At 42.1% G+C, this 22,860-nt stretch overlaps 1 protein-coding gene across 12 annotated transcripts in view; it reads right to left on the bottom strand.

Moving 5' to 3' along the window:
• The window catches only part of LOC148337869 (teneurin-2-like), a 207,676-nt gene that overhangs the window by 89,121 nt on the left and 95,695 nt on the right, over window positions 1–22,860 (bottom strand). For 2 of the 12 annotated variants that reach the window (XM_088294617.1, XM_088294618.1), the window contains exon 1: window positions 13,377–14,029. The exons of the other annotated variants lie outside the window; for them this stretch is intronic. In XM_088294617.1, coding sequence (XP_088150743.1) covers window positions 13,377–13,428 — 52 coding nt within the window. In that variant the 5' untranslated portion in view covers window positions 13,429–14,029. Of the gene's footprint in view, window positions 1–13,376; window positions 14,030–22,860 lie in introns of those variants that run through there. 12 annotated transcript variants of the gene reach the window in all.

Genomic DNA, 22,860 nt, shown 5'->3' with positions numbered 1-22,860 from the left:
TCACATGATATAGGTTGAGGCCTTGAGTTTTGTATAACTTCAATGGCATTCATCTTCAGAGGTTCCATTGTACATGTAATATTCTTCAGTGACTATTCCTTCCAATGCCTGCAACCGAGCATTGACAACCAATTCATGCAGGGATTGTCCCATCCAGGACTCATCTCGACAATCTTATGAGAGCCAGTGGGAACTGGAAGGATAAAGGGAATCCATATACAGTACAAGGAGAAGGATGGGAAAGATGAAGGTGAGAGTGGGGAGCAGGATCCAAACAACAATGAAGCAAAATCACAAGATAAACGAGGTGCTATTCCAGTGGCAGGATTTATGTACTGTCAACATTACCCCCGCTATTAGGGGGAATCCAATTACTCGCTGCCTTTCCTCTCCATTTTCCCGTAGTGTAAGGATAAGGGAGCAAAAGATTGAAGGATGAAATGGTCACATATCCAGCGTGAGGGAGAACAGCAACATCTCAAAATCATTTGTTTAATTTCCATCACATTTTAGACATTAAAAAGATGGGAAGATGGAGTATACTCCAAGTATATTTACAGGGACAGGCAATTGAGCTGCAGGATGCGCAACAAAAAGAAGAGCATTAAAGAACATCGTCGAATACGCCTGGGTATGGAAGAGCTGTAAGAAATTATGGAATGGAGAGAGCAAGAGGCGATTTAAAAAGATGGAAGCTCCCTCTACATTTATTTGCAAGAACCTCCACTTTGTCGCCTGATAAATTATACATGGAGGATACAAAGACAATAATTACGGGGCGTTTTAGTGCGTAACAACGGGATGAGGACAGACGCGGCGGCGGAGGAGTGGAAAGCTCTGGTCGGCCAAGAAATTCTCCATTGGAAAGATCTCAAGAGGGTGCTAAGAGAGGAGGAATCAGAGTGCATTATGATAATACAATGGAGGCTACTTAAGTATACTGTACATGGTGGGAGGTCCAAGTTAGTCTCCACGCTGAACAATGCATGTTCATTTCTTTTCAAAAAATGCCCAAAGGTAATGACAACTTTTGCCTCATTTGAATGTCTTTATGACCTTGCCTGCAGCTCCCTGGCAAACACATAATGTAGATGCTTGATGAATCTCCTGTCTGTATGGTATACCCCGTTTCCCCCTCAGTGTGTGTGTGCGTGTGTTTACTCTGTGTGTCTATTAACGATACATATTCTTTCTGCGCTCCTGATAATCATTACATATCTATTAAATCCTCATCTTCTGGATAGATAGACAATGTCAGCACACATTTGGCATGCTGTGTGCGTGTGTGTGTGTGTGTGTGAGAGAGAGAGAGAGAGAGAGCAAGACAGCGAGAAGCTGCGCAATCTATAAATGAGAAAAAAGGGGTGGAAATGGGAGCAATACAAATTGACAATCTAACCAAAACAAAGGGACGATATCAAATCAAACAGCATCTCCTCATGCACTGTCCCCTTTTCAGCTGTAGCAGCGTGTGTCTGCTCATGAGTCTTTTATCTCGTGTTCCACGGGGCTCGTTGCAAAGCTGGGAGACGAGCAGCAAGCGATCGCAGCAGTACAGTTGTACCCTTACGCGCAGCCACTTAACCCGGGCTAACTCTCTCACTCAGTGCACTCAATAGCCAGTCTGGCAAAAATGGAAAGCCCGCAACAGCATGCTGCTTAACATAAAAGCTATAAAAAGACGCGGAGGCTTGTTAATACTGTGTCCATGGTCCATGTACTTATCCTCTATGGCTAAGTGTGCAAGGATGTGTCTGTGTGTGTGTGTGTGTATATGATCCTTAGTGGCAAGCTGGAGGCAATGCCTTAGTGCATAGCACCATCAGCTCTGAGGCAAATAGCGTTGCAGCGCTAACTGCTTCTTCATCCCAAAATGCACGCATGCATACACACTGACATAACTGAAAGGTCAATTTCTTACCAAGCCACTGCTCTGGCCAAGAAACCTAAATTGATTGATTTGACTGCATTGTACTGCAGGCTGAGTGAGAAGAATTGAGGAAAATGGGAAAAGGGGACTGACAGTCAGAGAACTTGTCCAATTGAATCAGAGGTGGAGAGATGGACCGGAAAGAAATCAAGAGGCGGTTCTTGCTGGAAGATTGACGTCAGCTAGAGCCTACCTGAAAATATAAATTACAAGACAACATCCATGCCGTTATCTGTTATTATCAGTGGCACAAGCTCACAATTCTGGCATGGTTGACGTGTGAGAGGAGAGGTGTGATTGGATCACTCTATTCTGGTCATGGTGTCGGAAGGGGGAGATTTGTGTGAACAGATGGTGTTTACCTAGTAGCAGGTTGGTTGGATCACCTAACCACCCCCGCTCTGCCGACCATACCATTTTAGCACAGCCAACCAAAAACACATACACCAAATACAAACACAGGCGATGTGAAGAACAAAAATGGACCATTATGCATGCCACTCCTCTCATGTGAATGAGTGGTGATAACTCACCATGCCGCTGTCGGGGAAAGGATGGAGATAAACGAGGGGTGGCGGAATGAGAGAGGAAGGGAACAGCAAAGATAGTAAGAGGCGCCGAGGAGAAGAGTGCAATAGGGCCAATGGTCTCTTTTTCCTGGTCTGTCGTTATGTAGGTCATGTTATCCTTCGACTGGAGAGTATTGGAATTTTTAAATCTAACGTAATAAGGCATTTGGCCTGCAGTGACGCCTCCAAAGAGGGTCTCTTCTGCTCATTTTCTGTGGCCCATTGCACAGCTAGCCAGGCGCCACCAGGTGATCTGAGAAGCGAAAATGGACTGAGGATGGATAAATAGAAGGCAGAGGCTTGATTGATTTTCATGTCAGAGGAGGAGAATATGAAAAAGGACAAAATATATTTGTATTTCTATGGAGAGTCAATATACACAAAGAGCTTGTAATCTACAAAGGACACATTTGCGGCTCCTGAATTTAAGAGGAAACCAGAAATGTTTGGTACCTTCAGAGACATTTTTTGCTTTTCCTCGCCTCTTTTATGTAGGAGGCGGGTAAGAGGGCTGAGGCGGAATGACAATACGTTTTCTCATAAATAATTTACCTGTTGCTTTGGCCAAAACGGAGGAAAAAAGAAGGAAGGAAAAACAAAAATTGACCACTTCTACACCATTTGGGGATGTTTTCTTGATGACTGTGCATGTCCTATCTGAGTGTAACACACACACGCGCACACACTAGCAGACAAAGATGGCCTTAAAGCACAGTGAGGTCTGACAGCGCTCTCCACAGACCAGCTTGTGTTGCTAAAATAAGGCAGTCTGGAAAGAGGCGAATTCCCCTTGAGTGGGGCGCAGTAGAGCACTAAAAGCTAAGTGGAGATGGAAAAAGCCTCTAGAACCGAGGTAGAGAGTGAGGGATGAAAGAGTAGTAGAGGAGGAGAGAGCTGTGGGGGTAGTTGTTTGGGGGGGAATTGCAGCAGCAGAGATGCATGCGAGTATCTGTATTGTATGTGGAAACAATCAATAACTACGAGTAAACAGTTTGTAAGAGATACAAAGTCAGAACCAATAAAACAACGAGTAGGACTCTTTTGTTCCTCATTTGAAATGTGATAATTTAACACGTTTTCTCAGTTTCTAAACATTGTTAAATAATTAAAAGAAGTGTATTCCACTGATTTATTGCTAATGGATGCAGTAATTATATATAAAATTGCTAGATGATATTTATACCGAGTTCACAGCAGCGCAACCTAATGAGAGCTATATCAACCTGCACCAAAAGGGTGTGCCTGTAAAAAGACTAATCATGCCAGGGAGGTATTACTCTTTTAATATGTTTCTGGTTGTGGTTATAGAACGTTTATTGCGATACTTTCTTAAGGACGAATACTCACAAACATGAAGCGTTTCGCCACTTCAAACCATCATCTCAATAATTGACATACTGTAAAATGTGCAATTTGTTTGATCCTGATTGTGCAGGTGTGTCTCATTTTCTGGCCTGCAAGAGTAGCATGACATGGAGCTGGTGTCTGAGGCGAGTTTGGATGTTGTGTATTCTGCTCCTCGAAAAAGCCTTGGACAGATGAAACAAGGGAGTTACTTAATCGAGCACTTTTGACTCGGTTACTCTCAAAGTAACCAGCCTCCCCACATACTTGAACTTCAGTGTTACTGTGGACTCGCTCTAATCTCACTGCCCTCGCGCTCAGTGTATAGCCCTTCCCCATTAGCTGCGTTTGTATAGCTGCAGGCAGGCCTGAAAAATAAGTAAAAAGCAGGAACACTTTCTCTGCAGGACTAACAGCATTTTTGTGTATGATGCAAAAGACGACTGAATGGAGACAAAACCAAGCTAATCAAGGCAGACCAACATCAATTCAAAGGTATCTGGGCATTGTGCTTTTAGAAATATGTTGGATTAATGGCAATGTGGGTTTACTAAATTGCAAGGACGGATGTTTTCAAAACAGGTGATACTAAATTGAATCTGGTGAGGGCAGAATCTTCACTTAAATATTCATCTTCTTTGTCCAGTTTCCATTTTGTTGAATCAACAGGCCTTGGAACTGACAATTGATGCTTTGTATGTGTGCAGTCCTGACTACATGGGTCATGCAGCAAAAACAAGCCAGTCAGCGGAGTTATGCTTTGTATTATGTGTGGCTTTTATTGATGGGATGCTCTCTGCACTCTTGCAGCCTCTCATTTTTTTTCCTGGCTGGCTATTCTAATGAAACGACAAGTCGGATGTTGACACAACATGGATGCTATCCTCGCCATGTTGCGGTTCCGCCGTTTCAATCTCACGGTCGGTGTGAAAATGATGGGAGGGAGATATGGGTGCATGAGCACAAGGGGAAAGCAAAAAAAAAAAAAAAAGAAAAAGTCTGTAAACAACTTTTGCCTGATCTCAGAGTCACAAAGTTGTTGCTCTGGGAGCAGCAAGAAACCAAAGATAAGTGATAAGACGAGTTCGAGTGTGGCTGACGGGAAGCACTCCACATACTGTTGTTTTTCTCTTTCCATCCGCAAACTCTTTTTCCCTGCAAGCCACCGTGTGTGTTTTAGTGGGTGAACGACTGCCACAGTCCTATAGCCTCCCGAGAGAGCTTACTTCAAACAGACTTGAGAAGCACTGCCAAGGGTTCACTCACTGGCTGCGTGTATGTGTGCACAGTGCACACATTTGTATCCATACCATGCCTCCAATTTACCTTTAAGGTCTCTCATATGCTCTGCTCTCTCTCTCTTTTCCTTCCACTACACACAGAGATGCAGATCAAAGTATTGCTGAAAAATGTCCCATCACATTTATCCCCCCTCGCTTTGTCAGATGTAATTACATAATATCTGTTCAGCACAAGATAATGTGTCCCATAAAAAAATAAAATAAATAAATAAATAAAAAAAAGTTAACACTGATAATAAACAAACAACACCCCTGATTGCTGCCGGGCTTGTGCATGTGCTGTCACCTCATATCAGAGCTTTTATATAGAATTTCAGAGTCTTTTGCCCACTGATGTTGGCTCAGCACATCTTTTGGTGAGAAAAGCCAGCGGAGGCCTTGAAGCGGTGTGTTGCTCGAAATGAAGTGTATATATATATATATATATATATGAAGAGAGAGAGAGAGAGAGAGAGAGATGTAATAACTTAATTCAACAGTGAAATGGCATTGACTCAACTCTCATTACCATTAAGTATATGTCCCTTGACGTAAACAGCCATATAGAGAGCAAATGCTGTTCTCACACAAACATAAAAAATACAAAAAGGTGCAGGAGCATTCATTGCCATGAGCACATCAGAAACGTGTTACAGCACACACAAAAAAACTGTTAGCCTCGACCATGTTGGCCATTCTTTTTCTTTTACTTCAGGTCCTCCTTTGTCTGTATCATACTGTCCTTGTGAAGCGACATGTCTTAGCGCAAGACCACTTTGTAGGCACATTTGGTCTTTGGTCTTTTTTCACACACTTAATTCAGTCATTGTTCTAAAAATAACAATAACAGTGCAGATATAATAACAACAACAATGGAGGTATGTTAATGATCTCACAATGTAATCAAGTGATGCTTTGTTTATTATTTGTCGAGAAAAACAACCCTTAGTGAAGTATTAACAGAAACCATGGGGGAGGAAAATTCAACTTAAACTGAATTTATATTTTTCAACAACAATGTTCCAAATTGGGCTCAATGGCTGAATATTAGTTAGAATGGCTCCCTTGCAGCTCTAACATTTGTGAATATCAGCTCTGGACTTCCTTTGGAGTCAACATGTTCTCCTCATGCTAGCATGTTTCTAGACCGTGTAGTACTTCGGCTTCCTGCCACATCCCAAAAGCACATAACCATAATACAGCCATATGCAAAGTATACACTTTAGAGTACAAACTTTTTAAAGTCACTTCTGTTATGAATTGCATAGGCCTGTTCAGATGGTTTCCCGTCTGTGTTCTCTCTATCATCATATCATCTCAATCCCTCCCTTCTACCTCTCCAGCTCCTCCTCTGCAGGAAAAGTGAGCGGTCTACCTGATGGATAATCCTGAATTACATACCTAATCCCTTCATCATGTTGGCAAAACACACACGTGCACACGCATCCACCCAAAACACACACACACATATATAATTTGTGTGTGCAGATATGTTATACAACAATATGAACCTCACATAGCATATCACTTATGAGGAGGAGGCTATCCTAAATTTCCATGCAGTGTTAAATCCCGTTGTAAAATTACAATGCTATCTTCGCTGAGGAGTAGCTAGTGTTGACTACTGACCAGATTGACAGCAAATAGCAGCGTGACGGAAGATTCTAGTGGAGGTTTGACCAGCATGTGAGGCTCCATGTGGAGCTGACCCCCCAAGCAAGGCTGGGTGCTAAACTTCTTCGGATCATGCAGGGGAAAGTCCCAATTGCTTTTGAAAGTGGTGGAAATTAACATCTGATCAGCCGGTAATGGCTAGAAGCTCAATTTAGGGGACACTAAATGCCAAAGTAAAGATAATGAATCATTTATGATTATAATAATAATAATAATACAGCAATATATTATCTGTTGGCCATTTTTTTGTATTTTAAATTAATGTTGGAAATATGTATGATATCGGTGTCGTCTATTACTCCAAAATGTTCACTGGACTTACTGTACTTAGTCTCTAGTAATGTGTTTTTATTATCAGGCATATGGTTGTTTTTGTGTGACTGTGTTTATGACTAGCCTATAAATAGAAGGCATATTTGATCAATAACAATCTACGGCTCGCCTTCTCAACGCAAATGGAACCCCACCTGAGCTGGCATTTGGCCAATACCATCACTGCTACATCAGGCTGAAAGCAAACTTGTGCACATGAACATGCACACTTTCAGACATCCATCAGGATGCATTAGTGGAACAAAGGCTGAGAATCACAATGTGTCTCAATGGGAGAACTCAAAACAGAGAAGCGAATACACGTGCAACAGCCACATCGTGTCACAGAAATATGCTGTGCGACATTGTTCATATGATCAATGAAATAATTTCAGTGCTTCTTTTGGCTCGTCACCTTTGTTCAAGTTTAATGCAAGTGCTTGTTTTTCTACATGCACAGACATATTCATATCATTCATTTGCAAGGTCTTCCAATGCGTATGTACTTGAAACTTACCTATGGAAGACCTATTTTTGTCTTAAAAGTGAAACCGCAAGCTACCTGAGTGAATTGAGGGGCCAAAGCGGCTATGTACCGCTGCCGCGATGCAATTCTCCACTGTCTGAGCCGCCGTCCTCAACCCGTCCCTTAGAATTGGTCTCACATGAACGAGGTAGTGACAGTCACTGAGGGAAACACTAGCTGGCGGCGTGGAGTGACTCAGTCAGGGCTGGAGACAGGAAGACTCTCCTCCTTATTTTATGTTAATCACAAAGACCCGAAGAGAACGTTTGTGAGAGGAGGAAGGGAGACAACACCACAGAGAACAAAAGGGAGTTAAGGAAGCATCGTGGAGTCAATGCTTAGGGGGGAAGGATATTAAAAATGAAGGGAAGTATGAAGAAAGTGTGCAGCTGGCAGCGGCAGCAGCGGCGGCGAGGCAACGGCGGCAGCGGAAGATTCGTTCATAAGAAGAATGGAACGTGCAATGCTTAGTTGGGTTTCAAGTTTACAAACAACACTGTGATGAGTCAATGACTCACTGCTGTCATCTCGAAACCCAGAAGGTATAATAAGTCTACATAGATGAACAATGGCACTTCTAAGACAAAAACTCCTTTCCAACACAAAGACTGGGATCCATTTTTCACTTGGGCATGACTGTAACCGTGACACTTTCATCCGTCACACAGTTAGCCGTAACATAGATCGATCACTTGCGGTGTTAGTGTTGCATGGCTAACGAATGGGATCATGCTGCATGTTACTGTTGCAGTGATTGAGGATTGCATGGTTTCTAGCGCACAGATAAATTAAAAGGAGAATGAAGATGATGTCTATCTATCTATCTATCTGTCTATCTACTGTGATTCACAACTTATGCTAAAAGAAATGTCATTTCGAATCACACCACACACACACCATAAATGTATTGCTTTTTCATTTCAGTTCATTTCAATTTTTTTTTTCTCAAAATATTTCTCAAAGGATTGTTAAGGTACATTTACAACCCTAATCTTCATACATTCAACCCAGAACACCCCCCCTCTGCTCTCACGCAGTAAGAAACCTTGAACAGAACCAAGATTTGTTCCCACTGTAGGCAAATCCGATTTGTTATATAAATCCGGAAGCTCTTCGATGATCTGATCGGCTTTACTGGGGTCCACACATCAGCACTCTGTAGAGATTGAATCGATTGCTGTGGTAACACCATAGGTCAGTAAGTATGTTGGCCACGCATAATGCAAACACAAACTTATGAGCAAAATGCAAATACAGCATCGAAGCCAGACAAGCACTGCATTACACAAGGTTACAGCGCTCAAGTTCTCCGCGGCCATGGAAGAGACAAATACAACAGGCAATGCCGACTGGAAGTCAGACTCGTGGTGACGATTTATCATCCATGTCGTGCAGTGTGTCTGTCTGCCAGAAAATAATGAAAACTCCCCAAGAGAAATTCCAAACTGAATAAATGCATAAATGTAGTCATATGACATTTCTAACCACTGCTTGGAAAAAAAGTTGCACCTGCAAAAAAGTTGCAGTCGGCATTGCCCATTTTTATTAGTGGGAATTGGAGAAAAAAAGATGTGGAGGAGGGAACACGTTTAAATCCAGAACGAGACCAATGGAAAACATATCAGCGTCACTCAATATAAAAATATTGTACAATGACATTTCCTCACTAAGGCATTAACAGAGTATTTTTCTAATTACTGCTAGATTTACTGCAACAAAAAAAATCCCATGAAGCCAAGCAAAAACATCCTTTAGAAGCTGCGGGCAGCCTAAAGATATCAAAGCAATATGGTTGAATGCTTCATTTTTGGTGATACTGCGACATCAAGGATACATCTCATGCGCATGTGATGTTGCGTTCGCTAATCTTGTGGAAAAATGTCAAATATTGCTGAACCAAAGCAAACGAATCTCATTACGACTGAGTCGCCATTTAGTTGAATGAGTGTGAATTAATTGGGAAACCTACTCTTCAAACGTTCAATTTTATTTATTTTTTTTGCGGCGCAATAAAAGTGTGAATTTTTGAGGATCAGCGTTCACACGTAGAGAGTGTAGAAAATGATTAGATGGTGTCAGCCGAGGATGGCGGGGTGCTTGGAGGCACAGGAGGAGTGGGATGTGTTAAGGGATAGGTGACACACATGGCAGCGCCACATGCAGATGGCACACATGGATGAACAGCCAGCGTGGTGAAGCATGAAATCGGCCACCTCGCCGGACCCCAGACCCATTCACGACCCCCCCATACACACACATACACTCTGAGAAAAGCAGTCAGTCTGCCAATCCTTTACTCACCCAAATCACCACTGTGAAAATTAAAACCAACACACGTCCATACAAAAAAACAACCGTATCACGCACCATCACACCAACACACACACACTCGGAAATGGAAAATGCATCAGAATTAAGGTATGAGGGGAGGAATGTTCTGGATTTGATGGAAAACTTTTTCTCGTCAACAATTTCCATCCTAACAAGTTCCTCATTATTCTGCCACAAACATAAGTAACAAGCTGGCGGACTGCATTACCATCAGAGTGATGTAAAGCCTCCCACTTGTGCACCCAATGAGGGACCGACAGATTGGACATGCAAAAATGATGATCAAGATTTCAACAATGCTCTCTCACGCACACAAATACACACATATAACTGCCAGCCCGGATGCATTATAGACAACTGTACAGGTGCTGATGGGCCTGCACACAATAAAGTGCGGTGCGTCTAGGAAGGACACAGGGGGCTGAAAGCAATCTTCCAGTTGACCTTGAGTGGGGAGGACAAAATGTGTGATGGAAGGGGAGAAAAAAAGCCAACACGAGGAAAAGGAGTGAAATACATAATCTATCTCCCGCGGTGGATGGAGCAAATGCTTTTAGGTGATTGAGGACGAATCAACCTCAAACGCCGGATAAACTGAAAGCATGGGGAAGCTAATTTTCCTCATGCAGAGCGCAATAGAGAAATTAAAATGGGGGGGGGGGAGTAGCTGAAAATGAGGATGGAGAAAGAGGGAGAGAAAGAGTGGGTAGACAGGAAAGCAGAGTCAGTACAGAGGCCGGAGTAGGTGGAAGCATCGACGGAGAGCGAGTCAAGCAGACAGAGACAGATGGACGGAGGAAAGAGCGGCAAAGCGAGAAAGTACAAGAGAGCGGCCTTTGTAGATGACTGTCACTGTTCACTTTCGAGTCAGCATTGCCTTTTAATGACTCACGCCAAAATGTTCACACTGTGCATGTGTGTGTATGACCCACTAGTCTTATATCAGAGTTTTTTTTTTCTTTTACCATCTGGTCCCACACATGCTAATTTGTTTAGCCGTGACACGCACATTTCAATCGCTTTGCCATTTTTCCTCTCTCGTGCGATGCGCTTCCTCCATCACCTTAGCCTTTTGGGTCACTGCTTGGTCTACTAAGTGCGCTCCACGAAACAGGTGATTCCTCAAACACAGCCCTGATGCACCTCCATATTTGTATTTATTTCCATACTATTTCTTTACTGATAATTCTGATTCGGATTTTGTGTGAGCTGGTAGTTGCCAGCCATTCACAGGACATTTAACGTTCACAGTTACAATCGTTATACCTATGGACGATTTAGAGTCTTCAAATTAACCCAGCGTATCTGGTCTGGAGGTGTGTGTGTACTATATAAACAAATATATATATATATATATTTATATATATATATATATATTTATATATATATATATATATATATACATATATGTGTATATATATATACATATATATATATATATATATATATATATATATATATATATATATATATATATATATAGAGAGAGAGAGAGAGAGAGAGAGAGAGAGATAGATAGATAGAGAGAGAGAGAGAGAGAGAGAGAGAAAATCTAGAATTGTTTCATGCAAGGATCTTCAAACAAGTGTCTGAGCCAGTGGGAAAGCGCGAGGGAAGCAGAGAATGTGTGCACTCTCAGTACCTTAGGAGGCCATTAGGTGGAGCTGGTGCCTGGCAGAGAGAGGAGAGGGCAGGATGGACAATTGAAGGACTTTCCTCTTTTTTTTCCTCAATTGCAGTCTTTACCACTTGCTGATTTTTTTTGTATATGCCTATTTTTTATTCTCGATTCTGCTCCTGCTATATTGTGTTGAAAATGGACCATCATATGGATAAAATACCCTTGGAAATACCATTATACCGTTTTAAATGATCTGTTGTTGAAGTAAAAACCAAATGAAATTTCTGTAAAATTCTATGGAACGGCTATTGTTCATTTCCCCAAATTTTCTTGAGACCTCTCAACGCTTTGTGAGAACACACACAGACACACCTAGGCGGAATTTTCAGATCGTGTTGGCACTGTATAAAAAAATGGGGGAGGGTGGTTTCACAGAGAGGAAGTGCAGGTGACCACAGATGGAGATCTGTCTGTGTCACTCTCTTTTTTTTTCTCTGCTTCTGTGCCACAGATGGTCTCAATCACACCTTTTTTCTCTCTCACAAGGCCCTTGGACAAATTCTCATTCAGCATCAGCATTTATAAATGTCTGTTTTGTTTAGTGTGATGAACGGGGGTGGTTGATCCATCTGTCTTCATTTACACAACAAGTAAAATGGGAGCATGAGTATAATTCAATTTATTTAATTCATGTGACATTTGTGGTAACAAGTGCGGATGGGGGTAACTTGAAAGCCAATAGGGCCACGCGCTCTGCAAATCAGGAAGAAAACTACTGATATGGCATCTGTCTTCATACAGCACCAAGTCAGGACCCTCTTAATTAGTCGCCATGGATACCACTAGAACTCTTTGGCCTACCATGCAAATCATAGCACAGATATGGCAGCAATCAGAAAGGGACATTCATCTACCGCTGGGCTACAAATATGTGTGCGTGACTGTGAATATGTGTGTGCATGACTTTTATTAATAGTGTTTGTCAGATAGGCACCTGTGTGAGAGCTGCTGAGAGGGTTTGTGTCATGCTTGTGAGTGCCTGAAGGAATGGTTTGATTGGCTCGCGCAAGCTATCGCCTCACATTCACGCCACAATTGATTCAACTGTATGGCTCTCAGTTTCGTTTAAAATAAAAAAAATAATAAAAAATTCCCATACCAGAAACATCAATGTCAACACTACACTAAAAAATAAAAAGTTCAAAATAAGTCAGAGAGAACTCTGGCTTACAAATTAAGTCTATGTCATGTTCGATCAGTCTTCAAAGGCAAATTACTGAAAATAACCTGTACACACTCACGCATCAATTAAATCAAGCAAAAGAGAGTAACCATAGCCCCATACTTTTCTTGCCATCAGCTACCTGCCACTCACTATAATTACAATCACCTCAAAAGGTGATCACCAAAAAGCTGGAGGGCACAACAGTGCGCTTATGCACACAGTTCAGCGACACCTTCAAATTAATGGCCAAACTGCACATGCATGCACTCCTGACAAAATAATGCCTCCTGCCACTCAATCAGAACTTAAAGTGCACATCGAACCCACGTTTGATTGTATGACATGCGCACAAGCACATATGCTCAGTCAAACACTCAAGTAGATAAACGTACACAAGGCAAAAGTTCAACCAAATCCAAAACATAGTCAACAATTTTAGGTCTCCACAGCAGCACCTTGGTCAAGTGAATTTAAGGTTTCATTGTGACTGACAATATTGTGCGGAGACGCCGCAGCACTATAGTACGGGACTGCTGTATAGTGACAAGTGTCTGGGGGTCTTACCTGTCTCATGAGAGAGGGTCTTTGTTCTTGCTGTGTTGCCTGAGTGATGCATCGCTCTGCACTTCTATCGCTTTCTGATTAACCCTCTGCACGCTTATTTCGTCTCCTCCACTCCGCTCCGCTCTCGAAAGAGAGCCCTTGTCTTGTTTCTCAATGTTTGTTGCACCCCGCTTTCTCACACTCTCTGTCCGTTTGCCGTTCTTCTATTTTCTCTCCTCTCCCCCCGTCTGTTTTGAGGCAAGCTTCGGGAAGCTCAGTCCACTCGCTGAGTGCCAGAGTGCTGTGCGAGACAGGCAGAAGGAAATGCAGCTCTACAGAAGCACACTCAAGCAGTGTGGGACAAGACACCAAAACACACGTGTAGTTGTTGCACTGCGGAGATGAACGCTGCACACCAACATGCTTCAGGCAAACAAAAGATGAGCACGGAGCTTTGTGCTTCTATCCCCTTTGCCAGGAGACTGCACGTCTTTTTGTCCCCCTCTCACTTCTTGTCCTTACTCCTTTTTAAGCTCAAGCCGTCACACATCAAGGTCAAGGCGGGCACGAGGGACGAAATGGATGAGGAGACACTGGGAGTGCAAAAGAGAGAGCCTTTCAGCCTGTGGCAGGCAGCGCAGAAGAGAAGCAGAGATGTGGCTGCAGCTCCATCCTCCATCTGGTCACGGCTGAGACTGAGAGCAGACGCATCACACACACACTCCCCCCGCTCTCTCTCCCACTCTCTGCCTCTCTCTCACATTCTCTCCAATCTAGTGAGATGCAGAGGGAGAAAGAGCGACCGTGAGAGCTAATGAGTGAGTCGAAGGGATGGAGAAAGGGATGGGAGACAAAAACTAAGGAGTGTTGCTTTGGGAGAAGTGCAGGGACGTGACAATGCGAGTGGCAGAATGTTTTGGACCAAAGTAGTGTTTTTTGAAGAAAAGCAAAAAAATTTGGGGATAAGAAAACGGGATATAATGAGAAAAGCAGGTGAGCAGGAGACGGTCGGACAGGATCGATCTCGAGGAAAATAAAAAAAATAATCAAGTAGGAAGGAGGGTAGAGGGCACTGCGGATATTAAGACAATATTATGTCATATCCCTCGTGAAATGCACATACATCCTCAAAATGACCCAACATGAAAGAGAAAGGAAAATATCACTCATTCAAACTCGAGAGACATTGTGAATACTGCAATAAAAGGTGGACAAACAAACCCGTCATCAATTTCACACTTGATTTTTAGGAGATTATTTTTTTCTGCCTTTTATCAGATAAATGAAGACAATCTAATAATATGCAGATTAACAGCAACACTTTCTCATCATGCTTGTAAAGTGATTTGATCCAGCAGAGGGCAGCCATCCAGTCCTATTTCAGTTAATGTAACTTTGAAATCATGATAAAAATTTACGCTTTATTGATAAACAAATGGAACATAATGGAGACTATTGAAAAACTCAACTCTAAGTCTACAATTATGCATTCATTCAACCCTGTAAAAAAAACATGTCAATTTTTCAGAGCTTCTGACACTGATTGTGGATAATGAACCATGAATTGGAAAAGAAGGATGAGGCAGACCTTTAGGTGGACAGTGATTGAAAACGGCGAGAACAACCGTCAACCCACTTTAAACAACCGACCTACGTCTGAGGAAACCATTGAACAAAAGTGTGCGTGCGCGTGTAGTGTAAGTGTTGAAACCATCGGAAAATGCCAACCTCTGTGCCACGGCTGCGCAAGGCCATTGTTAGCTGCATTTTCTACCTCTTCATGTGACATTGCCAAATATCATCATCTGCAGCACCGCAGCGTGCACATAGCTGGTTTGTATGTGTCAGCACGTACGGCCATGTTCACACATACATATGTGGGGATCAAGACTGACGTGAACACATACAGTTCTGCTCCCTTGGTATACACACTTGCATACACAGGTGTTGAGACGAGATTTACAGCAGAGGCGGGGCCATCGGAGGAGGGGCTGGGGTGAGGGGGGGGGCGAGGTTGTGGTGTGTGTGTGTGAGATTGTAGCTATGACTTCATCCCAATAAAACTGAGAGTGGCGCCCAGGTAGGCTCAGTGGGGGCACATGGGGAAGAAGGCAGATTTTTAGATGAGCTTTACATCAATTTGTCATGATGAAAAACTCATCCGAGACAGAAACAAATTGCTTTCTTGACAACACCTTGTAATACTCTATCATACACACATGCGCACTGACACTCTCAAGAGCCCCTGCACGGCCCATGTGCATGCGCATGCACATGCGTGTCAAACGAAGAGTCAAGAGATTTTCTTCGTCAGGTAATTCATCATTGCCACCCTACATCATTATAGCTGCACATATCCCTCTAAGATATTGCATACCCATGCAAGGGTTAAATTTAGGCTCCTCCTCCCACTTTCCACAATGGCTGGTCAACATACTGTTTTTACTGTGGAATGACAGACATTGAAAAATAAGATGCGTATGGTGTATCAGCAACTTTGATTGTTTCCTCCGTCATATGTATCAAAGGTCGTTGAATGTATGTTTTATCGTTTTAACAATTTATCTTACTATCTGCTTTCTAACCCCACCTCTCGTCCAGAGGCACCTTGGATAGTCTCCATTCACCCTCCATTGTGAGGACAAGTGGTATAAAAAAATGGATGCATGGATGGATGGATGAATGCCGATGACACAGATTCCGAAACTGGTTGATTAAATTTCAGTTTCTTGTCATTGGGAAATTCTTATCTTTTTTTTTTTTACATTGCAATGAGGTGCACGATTGTGTTAAATCTTTTTACTACTTTTTGATAATATTCTCCCGCCTACACTTGCCACCTCGCAAAAATAATTTCCTCACTGATACTTTTTCTCTTTCTTCTCTTGCGGTTGGCTTTCTCAACCCACCCATTTCTACGTGTCCCTTCCCTTCACCTGCCTCGTGAACTGAAACATGGAGGAGAAGAAAACGAAGGAGGGATGGAGAGAGGGATCAAGATGGAGAGGGAAGGTGTGCTGTAAGGTGCCCCCTTGGGTTGAACATGGTCATTTGTCATCAGGCTGAAAGCTTAAGAAAAGACTAGTTAACCTTTACAGCGGATCCCCGTGAGACACAGGAATAAACACAGCAAAGCAAAATGCCTCCTCCGACCGATGTATCAGCAAACACACACACACGTACACAGACACACACCCTTGCTACACCCTTACAGCAGGTTTTAAAATGCACGATCAATAATGGTGAAAGGATTGCAAAAGAAGCCACCGACACCCTTTTACAACTCTTCTCCCTCAAGAAAGCTTGCTTGTCTCGAAGGTCCTTTTCCTGCACTACTTCATCCTCCCCCATCCTCGTGATCTCCACACCCCAGCCGGAGTAATTAATCAACTTGTGCTAATGAGCTATTAACGAATAACAGACTGACATGCCTCTGCCTGCATGTGCACATGTGTGTCTACGCAAGCATGTGCGAGTGTCACCAGGGCCACCCTCAACACACTCATGTGATTAATAAGGTTAAGCTCTTATTAGGCAGGGAGCACAAGAAGTAAACCTACAAGCCCCCCTGTGCATGCATTAAAAAAAACACAAAAATCTCACAACACTTTCATCAGCATAACTGATGTTGGCTCCATACAAAGCCTGACTTAAGGAAAAGCAAACAAGGGCATAGGAAAAGAAAAAAACTCAATTGTTTTATACAGTTCACCATACATTCTCATTATAGTACCAGTAGGCTGACGATGTATAATAATCTTATTTCGGCAGCGGGAAACAAAGACTGAATTTATTCAGACTACTTTGTGAGTTCAACACAACGGAATTAAGAAAGCTCTACAATTGTGAGCAATTTGCATTTGTACCCTATTTGTCAACATTTTTCACTTGAATGTCATTGTTCAATAATTGATTATATTGATAGAATTATAATGATTGCAACCTATCAATTGAATTAAAAAGAGGAATGAAAAAAATCAATCAAACATTAGCCTTTCATTGTAACTTTTTGTCCTCCTTGACTTTCACGTCTGAGTACAGTACCATGGACAGCAACACACAAAGGGACCTCTTTTTCCTCCTCCCCAAGAAGTGTTCTTCGACCAATGCCCTTGTTTTGAACACACACAGACTCAGACACACATACAAACACGCACAAACACAAGGACAGAATCGGTTACTTAAGAGCTCTAAATAATAGTTCGGTACCATTGTGAAAGCCTCTGCGTGCCCAAGCACTGTGCAGTCTGTATGACATTACACATATTCACTTCTCCATGTCTCTGACCCAAGCAGTGTGTCCCTCTGGAGAACTTTTGCACATATCGAGACTCATTTGCATTCTCCCTTTCCCCTCATTTTTTGTGTGTGTGCAGCTTCAGAAGTGAACAGCTGCTTAATGGTCATAGCTCTTCAGAGACGGGACTTTGGGAGGCACATTGGGGGCTGGGGGAGAGCATAGTTTTGTGAATACAGACACACACAAACACACATGCACACACACGCCCACACACACACACAGGCAGAGGCACAACAGGTATAGCCTTGATCAGCTCTGTAAGCAAATTGTGACCATTGACCAGATGTTTTCCTTCCCAAAAGTGACATTGTAGCATTTTCACACTGTTTAATTTTACTACAATGGAAAACCAAGACTGACACGTGCATTTAATAGTGGCCTAAGAGACAAAGAGCCAGGTTCTCTCAAATGTCTCGGTGATAGAATAGGTATCAATGTTGCAAGCAGCTGATTTTGGGCCTAATTCAGTGCCAGGCTGATATCATTGACATCTTTGGGCTCTCGGAGCTAAATGCACGGATGGCTGCACAGAAGGAGCAGTGGAGGATGTGTGTAATACCTCATTTAAAAAGCAAAAAAGGAGGATTGAAGCTGGATTTTGTGGAGTACAGGAGATTGTTTTACATTTTGGCTTATTTTTATTGTACCACAACACAAGAGTTCATGTCCATGTTGTCGCAGCCATTGAATTGCTTGACTCAAGCAAACTGCACGTACGCACACACACCCACACACACACACACAGATGGCAAAAGAAGGGATTTGGCAAAGCCACAAAGAGTAAGAAAAGGGTTATAGCCTCGTAGTGTGAAGCATGGAGAGCCGTCATGGCACTGATTTGCCCAGCAGGGAAGAGAATGTTTTGCTATTTACATCATCTATCTAGCAGACTTCAGATTGCTAATATACAACATTAATTATATAATACAATTCTTGATCATGAAACTATAAAGTGAGCATTGTCTTCAAAAGGCTGTCCAACTTTTGCGTTATTTTTATGGCATAGCTTCTAACACAATCGCTGGCATGAACTAGAGTCGCCATTGGGTAGCATTGACAAGTAAATCAGAGGAATTTAATGCCGAAAACACATTAAGGGTAAGACAGAAGACGTCTGATTCATGCAAACAGTTGCATCAAAGACTATGATTGCATTATCCAAATGAACATTCTCTCTTCAGCTGCAGTAACCATTACTTGGAGCATTTCTTAATAAGAAGACACAAGCAGCTCTTAAGACCCAACCACACAATTTCCTTTAATTATAGCCACTACATCATAGGTGGTCCTATTTTACAGCATCCAAGAAGGTTTTCTTCTTTGTTCTGGGCCAAAACAGGAATATATCGATATTGAGACGAGACGAGGCTTTGAAATGTTTTTCACTTTTAGTGTCTCACTTTGTCAAAACAAGATCCAGGCTGATTTATAATACTAATGGTCACCATTTGGAAAGAAATGTGCTGCAATCAAATGCTGTATCAGAAAATGTCCAAACAAGTGGTCATTTCCATGACTTAGCCAACCGCCCACCAAAAAAGAAACAAATAACAAGTTGAGGTCATTTCACATCCTATGAGAAACAATATTAACACCTGTCAATCAATTAAATGATTAACAAATGATTTTTTTTGTCACAAACACATTACCCGAGTTAGTACTTACTTTTAATGTGGCAAATTCTGAGTTGTCTGAGTAGATTTCAGTCATTAATTTCATTTGAATGTTAGTTTAACCATTTTTAGTTATCTCCCTACTGTTTGATTATTTCCTGGGGAATACACACAGACTGCAAGATTTGGGTGACTCTAACCACTGGCCCGTTAGCTAGACAAAAATACCACAAATACAGTTTGCATGATTGTATGGTGCTGATAATGAGAAGCAGAGTTTGGAGGAATCGATAGGACAAGCAGGGGACATGGGAGCTCAACATAGAGACAAATGACCTCCCAACATCACAGAATTGGTAAGCCTGTGGAGACGCAAGTAAATAAAGGCCTGGATTGTCTGGATAAAGAAGGCCCGAGAAATGGTGAGCAAGATCAAACAGAAGAATTGATGGGCTTGTAATTTTGTATTTTCTGCCCTCTAAAGATGATAAATCTCTCTATAGGGATTTTAATCAGACTCTGACAAAGAACGCACACACAAGCATGGCTGTAACAAACCTGTCACGGCTAAATAAACAGCACAGTGCAAACAAATGAAAAGCCTGTGTGAATTGCTTCTCGACATGAAAGATACACAAATTCAAAGCCCAAGGAAAAGTTTTCTTTCATAGCTCAACATCATTTTCAATAAAATGGAGGGACAAAGCCAGAGACACGCAAAAAGTGAATTCTGAGATAAGAAGTGTTTGTTTCACCAACTAGCTGCTTTAAACACACAAGAAATACACACAGTGAGAAGTGAATTCAGCCGTGGAGAGGAGGGTTGCACGCACCAGGGGTGCAAATTTGTGTGAGCTCATTGTCTGAATGAATTGTGCATGCTCCAAATAGTTATCTTTAGTCGATAAGTAATTTCAATGTGCGAGCTTTGTAGATCACACAACATTAATTCGTCCCAATTAGACATGCTTGAATTTCCAATAAAACATGAAATTCACAAAAACATAACACAAATGGAATAAAATAGAACAATGGGATGGGGTATAAAATGAGAGGGGTGCAAAAGGGACAACAAATGAGTTTGGGGGTTTCTGTCATTATGATACATGAGGAGAGAAGGGGCTCCCAAAAGGAGATGTGTAAAAATAGGATTGCACCTATCTCCTGACACTTTGGCTGTCTGCCCATTTATCCAATCACATCGCCCTTCTCTAACTCATCCCTCTCCCCCTGCTCTCCGTTCACCTATGACTCTTGTGTTGTTCTCTCATCTCTGTTGCCCTCTGATATTTTCTCCCAGCGTCCTTCCAACTGCCTCTTGGTCATACCGGCAGGTTTGATTTTACTTTATAACACCGGATTGACTCAAATATGAAAACACACGCCGACCACTATTAGCTACAGTAAATGCTCTAAACTATACAATAATATACATTTTATAATTGAAAGTGAAGTTTTCAATCTACAGAGGGGTAGGGTTCGATTCCAGGCTCCGGCCGCCCTGTGTAGAGTTTGCATGTTCTCCCCGTGCCTGCGTGGCTTTTCTCCAGGTACTCTGGTTTCCTCCTACATTCTAAAGACATCCATGGTAGGTTGATTGAACACTCTAAACTGTCCCGGGATTGTTTGTCTGTGCCAATTCAGGGTGTACCAAGTGCAGTGTACAGTTGAGATAGGCGCTTGTGATAATTGGTTTGGATAATGGAAGGAAGGAAGTTTGAAATCTTTACTGCATCATATTAGAAAAGTTCATATTTGATTCAACTCATTTCGAGGCAAATAGATGAGTATTATTCTGGATACAGACGATACAGATATGTAAAATTGACAAATCCAAAGACCTCTGGTGATATTATCCAGATATTTCAATCTATCTCTGTAAAATGTGAATTTATTTACTGTACACATGGCCAAGGCCAGTGGGTATTTACGAGGTACAATTTTTATTTGGTCGCACAGTGAATTTTTGCTAAAACAAACATTTATTTAAACAAATATTTAAATGGAACATATTGCGGAAACTACTTTTTAATGGCATGCTTCCCTGGAGCGCCTGCCTAGACCATCAAGTGTGAAATTAAACAATCAAGTACATCGTTTGTTATCTGCCTATTTCTGAAAATGCGTCTGCGAGCAAGCCGTTCTACACTTCTGTCCCACTGTTACATAACAGTGAGTCTCATTTTCATGATAACTGTCCATACACACGCACACACACACACACGCACACGCATATGCGCATGCACACTCACACAATTTGGGTTCCTCTTCCACTGACACAAACTACTCAAGTAACAATGCTTAGGCTAAGCCCCTTGTTGTCATGGCAATGAAAGCAAGTCTACCATTGACCCAGAAGTACTTTTGGCCCACTGTATATGGGTTTGGGTTTGAGCGTATGCAATCACTCACTTGAAAGTGGCAGCTTTACATTTAAAATATGCACAATATGTCTCTTTTAAAGAGTTAACGATACTATAATTCTAACTAGAGTTGTTTTATGATTAAAACAGTATTCTGTAGACAAGAGCACAAAAACTGTAATTGATACAACCCTCTTTTTGTTTAGAAATAAAGAGATGTGTTAAGAAATCAAATTTTCCAAAAGACAATCTTCAAATGTCATGTCTCATAAGTCTCGCTTTTTTTTCTGATGAACCAAACCCCTTTCTCTCCATTCCTCTGCTGCTCTCTAGAGAGGAAAAACAAACAACTGTCAGGGTCAGGCTTCCAGATGAATTCCAAATGACTCTGAAGGGCAGAGGGGCCAACCAGCTTTCTCAAGAGGAAATGCTGTTTCATTACTGTTTCATTACACACACACACACGCACGCACGCACACCCCAACATCAAAACTAGCACACAAGCAGCATTACATTAATGTGGTCAACTTGATGACCCCCACACAGAGAGCAGGTACTGATGGAATCAATACTGAATTTTAAGGCGACTGTCAAGGTGAAGGAGGTGAATGAGTGCACAAGCATGAGTGCACAAATCTGGATAGGCATGTGATAAACTGCCATTTGATGAGTGTGTAGCCATCAAACTCACTTAACAGGTATGCACAGTGAAAACAGCTCTACAGAAACTTCACATAAAATAAAAACAGCAATTTATCTCTCCACCCATGGCTCAATCTTCACCTCGAGGTTCACGATGAGTTGATCAATCATTTTTTCATCATATCATTTATCAGTTGTCATTTTCATGTGGCATTGTCTGACTGTCAACTCAGTCCACTCAGGATCTGCCTCGATTCATCCATCACAGGTGAAAGAGAGCTTTACCTTATGCAGTGAGCAAAGGTAAAGGTTAAGTTACTCTAGCAATGCTAATACTGTGCAACGTGTACTACAACTCTATGGGATCTGCCAATCCAGAGGTGTGTCCCTGATGTCTATGCAATGTTGCAGAGGTGAGCCCCACAACATTGAGATTTTAGGAACTCTGTACCGTCTCGTCCACCAGGGTGAACTCTCTAAGTGTCCAACCCCTCTCAGGATGACAAGTACCAGAGCCCAAGATGTGTGTCAAGGTGAGCTCTACTACATCTAGTCGGATCTTCTCAACCTCATACACCTGATCGGGT

The sequence above is a fragment of the Idiotropiscis lumnitzeri genome, chromosome 4 (genome assembly GCF_059441095.1).
Source record: "Idiotropiscis lumnitzeri isolate Australia: NSW breed Sydney's pygmy pipehorse chromosome 4, RoL_Ilum_1.0, whole genome shotgun sequence".
NCBI lineage: Eukaryota > Metazoa > Chordata > Actinopteri > Syngnathiformes > Syngnathidae > Idiotropiscis > Idiotropiscis lumnitzeri.
Note: the sequence above shows the minus strand (reverse complement) of the source record. Positions and strands in the feature narration are given on the sequence as shown.